The sequence below is a fragment of the Chrysochloris asiatica genome, unplaced genomic scaffold (assembly GCF_000296735.1).
Source record: "Chrysochloris asiatica unplaced genomic scaffold, ChrAsi1.0 scaffold00014, whole genome shotgun sequence".
Lineage (NCBI taxonomy): Eukaryota > Metazoa > Chordata > Mammalia > Afrosoricida > Chrysochloridae > Chrysochloris > Chrysochloris asiatica.
Genome location: NW_006408532.1, coordinates 6017455 through 6030087, shown reverse-complemented (window position 1 = coordinate 6030087; position 12633 = coordinate 6017455). Strand labels below are relative to the sequence as shown.

At 40.9% G+C, this 12633-nt stretch overlaps 1 protein-coding gene across 2 annotated transcripts in view; it reads right to left on the bottom strand.

Moving 5' to 3' along the window:
- GARNL3 (GTPase activating Rap/RanGAP domain-like 3) overlaps positions 1–12336 on the bottom strand; it is a 163429-nt gene extending 151093 nt beyond the window's left edge. Inside the window, exons 1-2 of one of the 2 annotated variants that reach the window (XM_006834784.1) lie at positions 11995–12336; positions 10969–11038 (exon numbers count right to left, since the gene is read on the bottom strand). In XM_006834784.1, coding sequence (XP_006834847.1) covers positions 10969–11038; positions 11995–12002 — 78 coding nt within the window. In that variant the 5' untranslated portion in view covers positions 12003–12336. Of the gene's footprint in view, positions 1–10968; positions 11515–11994 lie in introns of those variants that run through there. The other variant, XM_006834783.1, reaches the window with a different exon arrangement.
- Positions 12337–12633: the final 297 nt, after the last annotated feature.

Sequence of the window (12633 nt, the reverse complement as noted above, 5' to 3'; positions counted from 1 at the left end):
AAGAACTCAAAAGTGCTGGCATTGGATGTGCACATCCATATGAATAAAAAGCACTTTGACCATGAAATCTATTTAGTACATAGAACCAATAAGATTTGGTAATAGATTAGATACAGGCATGAGATTAGAAAACAGTATATAGAATTATGTTTCGGTTTCTGGAACTAGGAACTGAAAGGAGGGTTGTCGTTGTTAACAGCCATCGAGTTCCAACTCATAGTGGACTGGTACAGGGTTTCCATGGAGCATTTGGTGAGTTTGAGCCGCTGACCTTGTGGTTTAAACCATCCTTGCGGTCCAGTGCTTTATCCCACAGCACCACACCAGGACTCTGAAGGGAGGATACTGCCATTCAATGAGTGCAGGTTCGAAGTAGAGAGAGAGGAACGATGCTGAGTACAGTTTGGGACATGTTGAGGTTCAGGTTTTTTGCCCCTGAACCTCAATGTGTCCCAAACTGAACTCACCATCCCAGTAGATATGTTTTGTGGGCAAATGGAATGGAGAGCTATATAGAATATATGGGTCTGGGAGTCACCAGGTGAAATGCAGAAACAGAAGCCATGGATACAGCAAAGATCACACAGATAGAGAGAAAGACACAGAGACCGCAGAGTGAGAAGAGTGCCCGAGACAGAAGCCTGAGGAATGCCAACATTTAAGGGTCAAGTAGAAGAAAAGGAATTCTTTAAAGAAGTTGGGAGGTGAAGCAGGAGGAAAAGTTCGAGAGTGTGGAGACATAGATGCCAAAGTAGGAGAGTTTCAGTAGTGTCCAATTCTGCAGAGAGAGCATGTGAAATAAAGTTTGAGGAGCACCCACTAGGTTTAGTAGCAAGGAGTCTCTGGTGACCTTGACAAGAACAGTTCAGTGGAGTACAGAAGAGGAAGCATCAAAAGGAAAAAGTCAGAAAGGAACTCATGGAACCATCACAGAGAATAAAAAGAGAATTTAGAGAGTAACTGAAACGTACTCCCAAAGTAATGAAAGGTCTTCACAGTTTGAAATTATATTTTAAAAGACTGCAACAGTGTGATGACTGCTTTAGACCAATTAAAGAGCTGAGGCTAAAAGCATAAAGTCATTTTTTCACACACAAAGGAATCCAAAGTAACTGCTTTAATTAAATGGGGAAAATAGTTCAATATAAATATAAGAATATCAGTTGTGGTTAACAGTAACAGTAGGGGCAAAAAACTATGAGCTCTTTTTGGTAAGTCATCATGGCAGTTACACGGCATTTTTTTGGATTACTTTCCCTAAATTCATGTAGTAGGGAGCAAAAAAGGAAGTAAATTTTAGGACTCACAGTTGTTCCTCTTTGCAACAAAGAGGGGGAAAAGCTGCCTCAACTTGTGGAATGTGTGTGAACTCTATGAACACAAGGACTTGCCCTGAGACAGGAATAATCTGAAAAGACAGTGTTTCAAGTTTAGGACACTGAGAGAAAACTGCATGAAATCTCAAAGGCTCGCAACCATCTAGCGCCCACATGGTGAAAGATTGGCGGAAAGATAAGGTTCCTTTTCAACTTTAACAGCACCAAAAGAAGTCTGTGCTCAGGGCACATTATTAAATATATAGCTTCTTAAGAAGCAACTTTTGGAAAACAGATAATACTTTCTATTCATCAGAGCAGTATACAAAAGTATAGAACATCACACCAGCTTCTCAAGTTATTGACATGTTTAGGTTCTCAAGACTAGGTCATTAAGTGATAATCGGCATTTTTTTTTTAATGGCTGATGACTACATCACTACGTAGCTGCCGAACCACTGAGAATCATGGTCCAGCTAAGTTGACACAAAACTTTAACTGCCACAGCCAGCATTACTCTAGCTTCACACTTGGGTGTTTGGTACCTCCAGACATACACTGTTAATGTATAAAGCAGTAGGATAGTAGTTTTTTTTTGTTTTACTGTTGTAAATGCAAAATGTCAGACAACAAAACAGTCAATAAGTGGGAGTAGGTGTATATAGTTTGATCAAGTTTGAAACTGACTTTTGCTACAACTGATGATCCATACTTCTGTGTCTGGTTTTATCAGTCTGAAAGTTGAGGTGGGCACATGAGGACATGTGGAGCAAAGATCCCTAAGAAGTGAAAGGCAAAGGCTATGAACAAACCTGGCAACCAATGGAGACACATAAGAATGTTGCCTCATGAGTACACAAGAGGACACAATCAAGGTAGAAAACTGTTCTACTTGATTTCCTGTGCTGAAGAATCAACCAATTCAAAACTAACGTGTTCACAGTTTGTACCGCTACCGATATAAAATATAAATTCTTACAAACGGATCCGAATTTGAAAGTATTTATAGTGTACTAGGGTACTACCTCCTACCAGCTGAAGAACACTGGAGTCAAAGAACAAAAACGTCCAAGATATCAGCAGAAGGTGTGAGCACCAGAGCTTGTGAGCTGAGCTGAGGTCACAGGAGAAGCAGGAAGCAGCAGAGAGATGCAAGGAGGAGCATCGTGAGAAGCAAAGGAATGGACATCATCAGGAAGTGCATAAGCAAGCCAGGCAGGGAAAAAATGGCATGTTTGCAGTTCTAGTTGTGATGTGGAAGAGTCATATATGATTGAAATTGGTACTCCTAGGTTGATGTTTGAGAAAATGTGGAGGATTTGTCTGGTATTCTTAATTTAGCTAGTGGATTCAGTACAGTTGTATGCCTCAACCATCCATATTATTAACACAGAGTGCTCAAGACAGTCACTAAATGGCTGGTCAGGTGCTAATTATCCTCATAAAGTCATTTGATATCAAAAAGTGGGGTGGAGAGGAGACACAACCAAGGGAAGATAGACTAATACACTAAGGGATGGACATAGATACACTTTTAGTTTCTACCTTTCTTCATAATAACACAAAATAAAATGATTTAAAGCAGCTTACTGAAGTATATACTTCACTCAAAGGATAAAATCAAATAAAGAGTAAGTTAAGAACAAGGGAAAACTGGGCAGGATAAATAAACTGAAAACAAGAGTACGATTAGGGTGTGTGTCAGAAATCCTATAAGGCAGTTAAAGGCAAGCCATAAATTGGGTTCTGAGTTTCCTAGAGGTCAATGCAAAGAGATAGTGGGGAGTTATGTATAGGAGCTCTGGTAGTGTAGTGGTTACGAATCAGGTTGCTAATCTCATGGTTAGCAGTTCAAAACCACCAGCTGCTCCGCAGGAGAAAGATAAGGCTTTCTGCTTCCATAAAGATTTACAGTCTTGGAAACTCTGTACAGGGTCGCTATGAGTCGGAACTGACTCCATGGCACATAACAACAAAAACTACCTATAACATTAAAGGCAAATCAGCTTCCCAGAAGAAACATGGTACTTCCTGGTCCTAAGAAAAAGGTCCTGTTAAAGGATAGACTGTGTTATGGTGGTGGTTGTGGTTTTGTGCTGTGGAGTCGGTTCCGACTCACAGTGACCCTGTACAGGGTTTCTGAGGCTGTAAATCTTTGTGGGAGCAGAAAGCCTCATCTTTCTCCTGTGGAACAGCTGGTAGTTTTGAATTGCCGACCTTGAGGTTAGCAGCCTGATTCATAACCACTACACTACCAGAGCTCCTCAACAACAGCCTGTAAGAAACCCATCTTCAGGGTTCACGTGGCTGTTTTCCACTCTGCCCATCAATGCAAGTTAAAGGCACAATGCCAAGATACAATTCAAGAAAAGCAAGCCTAAGAAGGGCCAAGAAAGGCAAGCCAAGTGTTTGTAGCTATCTAGGGCTGGGCTTGATCCAGGAATCAAATTTAAACCATTTAAAGCATGGACATCTCCTTGAATAATTCTTCACAAACATTTTCTTAAAGAAGCTTTTGTTAAGATTTGGACAGGAGAGTGTTTGAGATGATATTCTTGATCAAAAACCTAGAGTACAGCTACTAAATGGCCTATGAAAACAAGCCTGCTCAACTCAGAATAGAGAACAAAGCTGTGCTATGTTTGGGATACTGGACAGGCAGCTAACTTACTCATTACTCAGTGTCATCTTTCTGCACAACAGTCCCACAGGCACAATTCAAATTTGTGCCTGAGCAAAAATACAAATGATGACATTTCAGTCTTCAAGAGTCCTTCTCAAATAACCCAAATGGCAAATGTTGAAATCTGCAGTTGCCAAGTAAGTTCACCATAAACTATTCTTTGGTGAAATTAGATCACAACCACATATCTTTTAAGGCCAATCTGAGTTCCTAGCAAGAAAACCATGCTATCATCATAGAAAAGCATTTATATATTTCTTTCCTATAGAGTAGGGGTGCATGTATTCAGCTCATTCAAATATAGGTTTGAGCAATTAACAAGCAAGTTTTTTTAAAAACATGGACAATGCCTCTAGTGAACAAAATGGAGTTCTGGTATGGCACTGTAGGATAAGCACAGGACTACTAACCATAAAGTCAGCAGTTCAAACCCACCAAGCGCTCCTTGGAAACTCTATACAGGGTCATTGACTTGGAACTGACTCAGTGTTACTTAACAACAACTGTACAAAAGAATGATAGGCAAATAAATGAAATAAATATAGATTGTTGTTGTTAAGTGCCATCCAGTGGGTTCCAACCCATAGTGAACCTGTATAGGGTTTCCAAGGAGTGGCTGGTGAGCTTGAATCACCAACCTTGTAACTTTGTAGTCCAGTGCATTAACACAGGCCACACCAGGATTCCAGTATAGACTGGGATATGCATATTAAGAGCATAAATAGAATTCTGAGTTAAGAATAACAGGAGTAGGGGAGACTGTAGATTGGGTAATCAGGAAGACCTCTCTGAGAAACTGGCATATAAGCTGAGAATGTGGCACTGTAGGATAAACACTGGACTATTAACCACAAGGTCGGTGGTTCAAACCCACCAGTGGATCCTTGGAAACATACAAGATCCCTGTGAGTCAGAAATGACTCAGCAGCACGTAACAACAACAAAGCCATGACAAATGCTAGGGAAGTCCATTCCAGGGAAAGGGAACCGGAAGTGCAAAGGCCCTACGACAGGGAAGACCTAATATATTCTGGAGACCAAAGCATAGTGAGAGATAGTGGAGGAGGAAGGCAGAGCAGGGATCACACAAGTTCTTGATGGACTTGTAAAGGGTTTGGACTTGAAGTGCGATGAGCAGTCACTGAAAGGATTTAAGAAAAGACATTGTGTTGTCAACATTTTAAATCTCTCCAGCTGCTAGAGAGAATGGACTGAAAAAGGACAACTGTAGAAACAAAGGAAGCTAGGCTGCTGAGAGGGGAATGGTACAGACAGGCAGAAAAAGTCAAGATGAGAAATCATGGAGCAGAGAGAAAGAGAGAAAAGGAGCTGTGCATTCTGAACTTTATCTTTGTGAAATTCACCCACATCCTTTCAGGAAGCTATCTGAAAGCTGGACTAAGAAGCAGCCCAGGGACTAAAAGTCTGAGGCAGTTGATGTCTCAAGTTAGACTCCAGCACCAGGAGAACAGAAAGCCTATTTTCTACCCTCTCTCAGTGCCTAAACTACCAGCTGCTCCGCGGGAGAAAGATGAGTCTTTCTGCTCCTATAAAGATTTACAGCCTCGGAAACCCTGTTCAGGGTCCCTATGGGTCGGAACTGACTCAATGGCACTTAACAACAACAACAACCTGATACATGGTCATTGTTGTTAAGAGTCATGGAGTTGGTTCTGACCCATAGTCACCCTGTATAGGGTTTCTGAGGAGTGGCTGGTAGGTTTGAACCACTGACCTTAAAGTTAGCAGCTTAATGCTTTTCAATAAACATTTGTTGAATGAGGGCTAGGAAACCTTTCCATGAGTGAGTAGAGACCTGGACATTATGCCTCACCATATTTATACCCAATTTGCACCTAAGGAACTAAGCCCCTGACTCAATCCTCACATCAAGGGCTATTTTTACTGGCAGTGCCTGGGTTACAAACAGGCAATCTCTGGATTACAAATGAAATCTGTTTCTAACTGTAAGAATTTGTAGGTTAGTTGGAACAGGTGCATATAGTTCGTCTTTAGCCTTACTTTAATAAAAGAAAAGGCATGATGCCTTTTAATGATTTAAAAGCCATATGAGCAATAAGGAGCTCTGGTAGCGTAGTGGTTACGAATCGGGCTGCGAGCTGCAAGGTCAGCAGTTCGAAACTACCAGCCACTCCGTGGGAGAAAGATGAGGCGGTCTGCTCCTGTAAAGATTTACAGCCTCGGAAACCCTGTGTAGGGTCGCTATGAGTCGGAACCGACTCCAAGGCACACAACAACAACAACAACATGAGCAATAAGTGAAGGCGACTGATGAAGAATTTGTGTGGATTAAGGGCTAGTCCCATTTTCCAAAGCGAGAACAAATTTAGATAACATTAAACGGCAAGTACGAGTTGTAGTTGTCTCTAAGTTGGACATTTGTAACTGGTGGAGGCTGACGTTGTATGCTACCAAGTCGGTTCCAACTCATAGAGACCCTGTATAGAGTTTCTGAGACTGTAAATCTTTATGGGAGCAGAGAGCCTCTTCTTTCTCTTGCAGAGCAGCTGGTAGATTCGAACTGCTGACCTTGCAGTTAGCAGCCCAGCTAATGATCCACTACACTACCAGGGCTCTTGTTGTTGTTGTTAAGTGCTGTCGAGTCGGTTCCAGCCCATAGTGACCCTATGTAGGGTTTCCAAGGAGTGGCTGGTGAGCGTGAATCACCAACCTTGCAGTTCAAACCAGCTTTGCTGTCCAGTGCATTAACCCACAGCGCCACATCAACTAGGGCTCCTAGACCTAATTTATTTCAAGGTCAGGAGAGCTTTCGATAAAATTTCAATTTTACAGAATCTGGGTTCCCTTCAGCTAGGTTTATGTCCAAGATTTATTGGGTTCCCAACAATTTTTTCCAGGAGATTGTGAGACCTGCTTTTTTTTTTTTTTAAAGTTTTTATTGTGAATTGAGTGACAGTTTACAAGGAAGAACATCAGCTTTACATTCATCCTATCATATATCCCTGCCATGCATCATCATTCAACAGCATTTGTTTCTATCCCTCCTCTGTTTTTTCTTTTTTTGTGTGATGTACACTGAAGCACTCAGGAATATATAACAACCATTCAAACAACCAAAGGGCATACCCTGAGAGCCTGATCTCCCCGCCCTGCTTCCGTACCCCCCCCCTCCTTGAGTCTAGAGTCTCCTGCCACTCCATCTCTCCTTGTCATCGTCTCTGCCTCCATCTCTGGCGTCCCCGCTTCTCTGGATAGGGCCCGGCACTCCGCTTTTCTCCCTTGATGGTCCCAGGGTCCTCTGCCCCTGGACTAAAGATCAATCACTCCCCTCCTTTTCTTACAAAACATCTACCTTTACATTTATAACAATCGCAGTCAGTCCTGATACCAATTATTCACTATTGAACCACAAGAGTCTTATCCCTATCTCCTTTCACCAGCCCAGTCTAGAGTTGGAAACCACTCAATGGAAACTACCTTCCCACGCTTAAGTTTTAAGAACCACTGCTCTAAAGTACTTTCCCATTCTTATTCGGAGATTTCCAAAAGAATCCATCTTTAATATCTATGCTACCTCCCCCAAACACCACTTTCATCACCACTGTTAACAAGAATTCCATATTATTTATCATACCAAGTTCAATCTTTATGCGATAGCCAAGGTTCCACATTTGCTACTGAATTCCATATTTAGTACTACAGCTAGTTAACATGGACTGTGGTTATATGTTAAGTACTTTATGTACATCATCTTATTAATTCTCATAAGAACTCTGAGAAGATTAAAATCCCCACTTCATAGATGAGAAAACTGAGGCCAAAAGAAATCCAAGTCATACAGTTAGTAAATGAGGAAACAAAAAAATTACTTCAGAGCCAAGTTCTTAAGCACCACTGAGGTTCAGAGAAAGTTAGTAACTGGGCCTGATCACAGAGCTAAGTGGCACAGCTGATACTTGAACAAAGATCTCTCTGATTAGAAAGACTGCATGCTTCATACCCACTAAGCTCTGCACCCTGTGCTAAGCTGCACCATTTCCTCACTTCTCTTGGAATCTATCACTGCCAAGAATCATGCTGTTTGCCCACATCTACTGTTTATCCTTTTCACAACCAACCCACATCCTACAGCTCTCCACAAGGGCTTCCATGCTGTTTCCCCTGCTATCCCTGCTAAAATGGATTGCTCCCTCCCTCTTCTCAACCCCCACTGTGCTCTATCAGCATAACTCTTATCACATTTACCAACCCCACTCTGAATTACAGTTATACATATGGTGACATTGTGGGCTAACCATTGGGCTGTTAACCACAAGGTTGGCTGTTCAAACCTACCATTTGCTCTTCAGAAGAAAGATGAGACTGTCTCCTCCCATAGAGATTGATAGTCTCAGAAATCATGAGGAGCAGCTCTACTCTGTCCTCTCTAGAGTCATTAGGAGTTGGAATCAACTCGATGGCAGCAGGTGGATATATGCTCCTTTGGAGAGATCAGCGTCAGCCTGGTGTCACCAGTGACTGATATATAGCAGGCAATGATTGAGACGATGTCTATTATTTGACTAATGTAATTCTTTAGACATTTTATGTTATTGTATCAGCCCAGAAATCAAATCATGTATTGCATCAGGCAAATCTGCTGCACAAGACCTCTTTAAAATGATAAAGAGCAAAGATTTCAGTTTGAGGACTAAGATACTTCTGATGCAAGCCATGGTATTTTCAATAACCTGATATGCATCTGAAATTTGGACAGTGAATAAGGAGGACTGTAGAAAACTGAGGCATCTGAGTTGTGGTGTTAGAGAAGAATATTAAAAGAACCATGGACTCCTACCCCCTCCATACACAGAGTAGACAGGGATGGGCAACTTGCACATTGGCTACCCAAAATGGGGGAGGGGGCTACAAAAGCAAGAAGTGACTGGCTTACAAGCTTTCATGAGGGAGCCTAGATCCAGAGGGCACAGAGGAAGGTAGAATCTCCACTGAGTAGTATTCTGTCTGGGCGGGGTTTTTGAAAGGAGATGAGGATAGGTCTCTTGTGATACAATAGTGAATAATTGTTATCAGGACTGACTGTGAGGGTTGGAAATGTAAAGGGAGATGTTTTGTAGCAAAAGGAGGGGAGTGATTGACTTGCAGTCTAGGAGCGGAGGTCCCTGGGACTATCAAGGGAGAAGAGCAGAGTGCGGGACCCTACCCAGAGAAGCAGTGATGCCTGAGATGGAGGCAGAGACAATATTGTGGAGCGATGGAGCAGCTGGGGACTTTAGACATGGAGAGGGAGATGGGGCTGTGTGCTGACAACTGGGGTAGGGGGGGAGTGAAGGCCTGCAGGGTATACCCTTTGGTTAGTTGATGATGCATGGAGGGGATTGTAACCATGGCAATGAAACGATATAGGATAGGATGAATGTAAAGCTAGTGTTTTCCCACTATCACATAATTCACAATAAAACATAAATAAATAAATTAAAAGTACCATGGACTGCCAGAACAAACAAATCTGTCTTGGACGAATTACAACCAGAACGCTCCTTAGAAGCCAGGATGGGGAGACTTCGTCTCTCACACTTTGGACATGTTATCACGGGGGACCAGTCCTTGGAAAAGGACATCATACTTGCTAAAGTGGAGGGTCATTGAAAAACAGGAAGACCCCAATAAGATGGACTGGCACAGTGACAGCAGCAATGAACTCAAATGTAGCAATAATTGTGAGGATGGCATAGGAAGCAGTGTTTCATTCTGTTGAGTATGGGGTTGCTATGAATTGGGACCGACTCGAGGATACCTAACATCTGCTCAGCTAGAAAACAGTAAGCTCTCTAAGAACAAGAGCCCAAACCAAACTAAACTGACTGCCATCCAGTTGATTCTGATCCATAGGTGAACCTATAGGACCCAGTAGAGCTACTGCACAGGGTTTCCAAGACTGTAAATCTTTACAAAGGCAGACTATCACATCTTTCTCCCTAGGAGCAGCTGGTGGGTTTGAACCATCATTCTTTTGATTAACTGATGAGGTTTTATCCATTGTGCCATCAGGGCTCCTTGAACAAGGGTCGTATCTTATTTATCTTATATTTTCAAGAATACTCAGTCCCAGGCTAGTTACACAATAAAGTAATATATGCCTGAATTAAAGTAAAATGCTACTGGTACACAAGTCTGGTATTAATTTCTCTACTACTTAAGTCCTGAAAGAATGCACTTCATATTAATGGAGAATAATTGGGCACTATACAAATGATGCAAGTCATTAATATTTTGTAAAATGATAACAGCTATATATTTAATGCTCTTAATACTATTAAATAATCAGCAGAAATTTTATGAACATAATTTCCATACAACTGGAAAAAATCACTATCTGCCTCTTAAATAATTGAGACTATTATATGTCTTCACGCCTCTTTTAAAAATGAAAACATACTATTTTTAAAAACCATAACACAAAACCCCAATGACTCTCATTCAAGAAAGTGTGGATATTTTCATCCTAGAAATCTATCATCTGGTTTAGTCATTTATCTAATCCAACAGTTTACTTTTAAATAGAAAAAAAAATCATATAAATATTTGAACTCCTATCACACACCCAGAAAACAAAGATACAGACAATCAGAATATGTATTTCAATTATTTTCAAATGTTGAAAGCTGGATTGATAAACTTTTAGGAATAATTTCATCTGAAAACCAAATGGTACTTTTTCTTAATCCATATGTTATTCTATTTTATTATATGCACCATAAACCATATTTTTTAACAATCTGGAAGACACAAGATTAAGAAGTGCATAACACTAACCACCAATAAGATGATCAAATTAGGACAGTCTTTTAATTTTTACTTATTCCAATCCTTACACTATAGCCACATGGTCTAACAGTAAATATACAACAAAAGATCCGATGAGCTTGACGATCCTCTCTAAATCTAAATCAATGTACTACCACTGAACAGATAGTGTAAACTTACCAGTTCCACAGATCCATAATGTTTTCTACTGAAATCCCCACGTCTACAGCCTAGGTCTTCCGAGACAGAGCTGGAACAAAAATGCTTCATCAGTATTATACATAGCGATCTGGCCACAAACCTTCTGCAAAAATCGACTACCATTTGCAAAAAGGGCTGCTATGGAACAGGCTTGCAGTGCCCTGGCTTCTCACTGCAGGGGAGCCTCCTTGCAGCAAACACTGTCCTCAGCAGCCATTGCAGAGCCTGGCTTTCATGGAGCCCTCAGGAAAAAAACAAAGCACCCGAGTCATCCATGGAAGTCTGGGCAATGATTAAATTAAATATTTAGTCATTTGGAATAGATTGAAATCGCCAAGGCTACTGGTGACTTACAATTTCATTTCCCTATGACCAAAGGGGATAGAAACCCTGCAGTAAAGTTGAAGCAAGAAATAAAGCTGCTGAATCAGATCTTGCAATTATCTTTCATTTTAAAAGGTCTCTTTGACCCAAATATCAATGTAAAAATAACTAACATAACTTAATACTATGTTTTAAATAAGATAACAACAACAAAATCAAAATTCTTGTAGGCCCCACCTCCCCGAATTTTATTGAAGATTTCTAATGTGACAATATGAAAAAAGACCAGGATTAACAGGAAATCTAAAATTAAACTTCCTATTTAGTTTTTTACATAGCAGCAGTTAATATTCCCACTCAGACCCCCCAAAAGGTTAAGAAATAGCACATGCATTGCTGAAGAGCAATCAACACAGGGGCACAATTGTTTCTGCATTTGCATCTTGGATACATAGTTACACACTCAGAAGACACATTAGTTAGCATATTTAGGACCCCCAACAGTACTCATGAGACCACCAGAGATATACAAATACAAACAGTTTTAATAACTTTTGGTTCTAACACAAGTCATGCAAATAACTCTAATAAAACAGAGGAAATAAACTTACATAGGAGTTACATGTTTAATATATCAGAAACATTTGGGATCTAACATGCAAAGAAATACGCATTTAGTACCTTTTCATCCTTCCTTAAAAGAGGTAGGCTACATTTTCTAAATTACAGCCCTCTTGGCACATTCAGAAAGAGCCCGACTCTGATGTTTAGCATCCACAGAACTGACTCTCTGCCAGGGCACTATTTGATAGGCTCCAAGGAAGACAGCATGAGAGAAATGAGATTAGAGAGTCTAATGGTATTCTGCTTCCACCATTTCACAGAGTTGACTGAATTAATCTTATATGAGAAATTTAACCTTTTGTAGTCTTCACTTCCTTAGCTGAAAATGTGCAGCAAATCCATGAATGCAGTTTGAAAGGATGTCCAGATGCTAACCCAGGCTACTGCCCTGCTTCTAGTGTCATGGGTTGTTGTTTTTTTAAATATTAAAAGACAAACAAACAATCTTTGAAAAAGATTTTTTAACTTTCCTTCATGGTCTAGTCTGGTTTATGCTAAATATGACCCCCTGGAGAATATTGTCAATGCCCTATATATCAGTTTCACAATTTTTCCCTGATGTCCTGAGTTACCAGGAGACAGCGGGCTCCAATGAGAGGAGTGTCCAGGCATCCAAACAGCACTCTGGCACAGGGAGGACACTAATGGCTGCTGACTGAATGTACTGCACGACCCTCCTTGCTCTGTCTGCCCAGA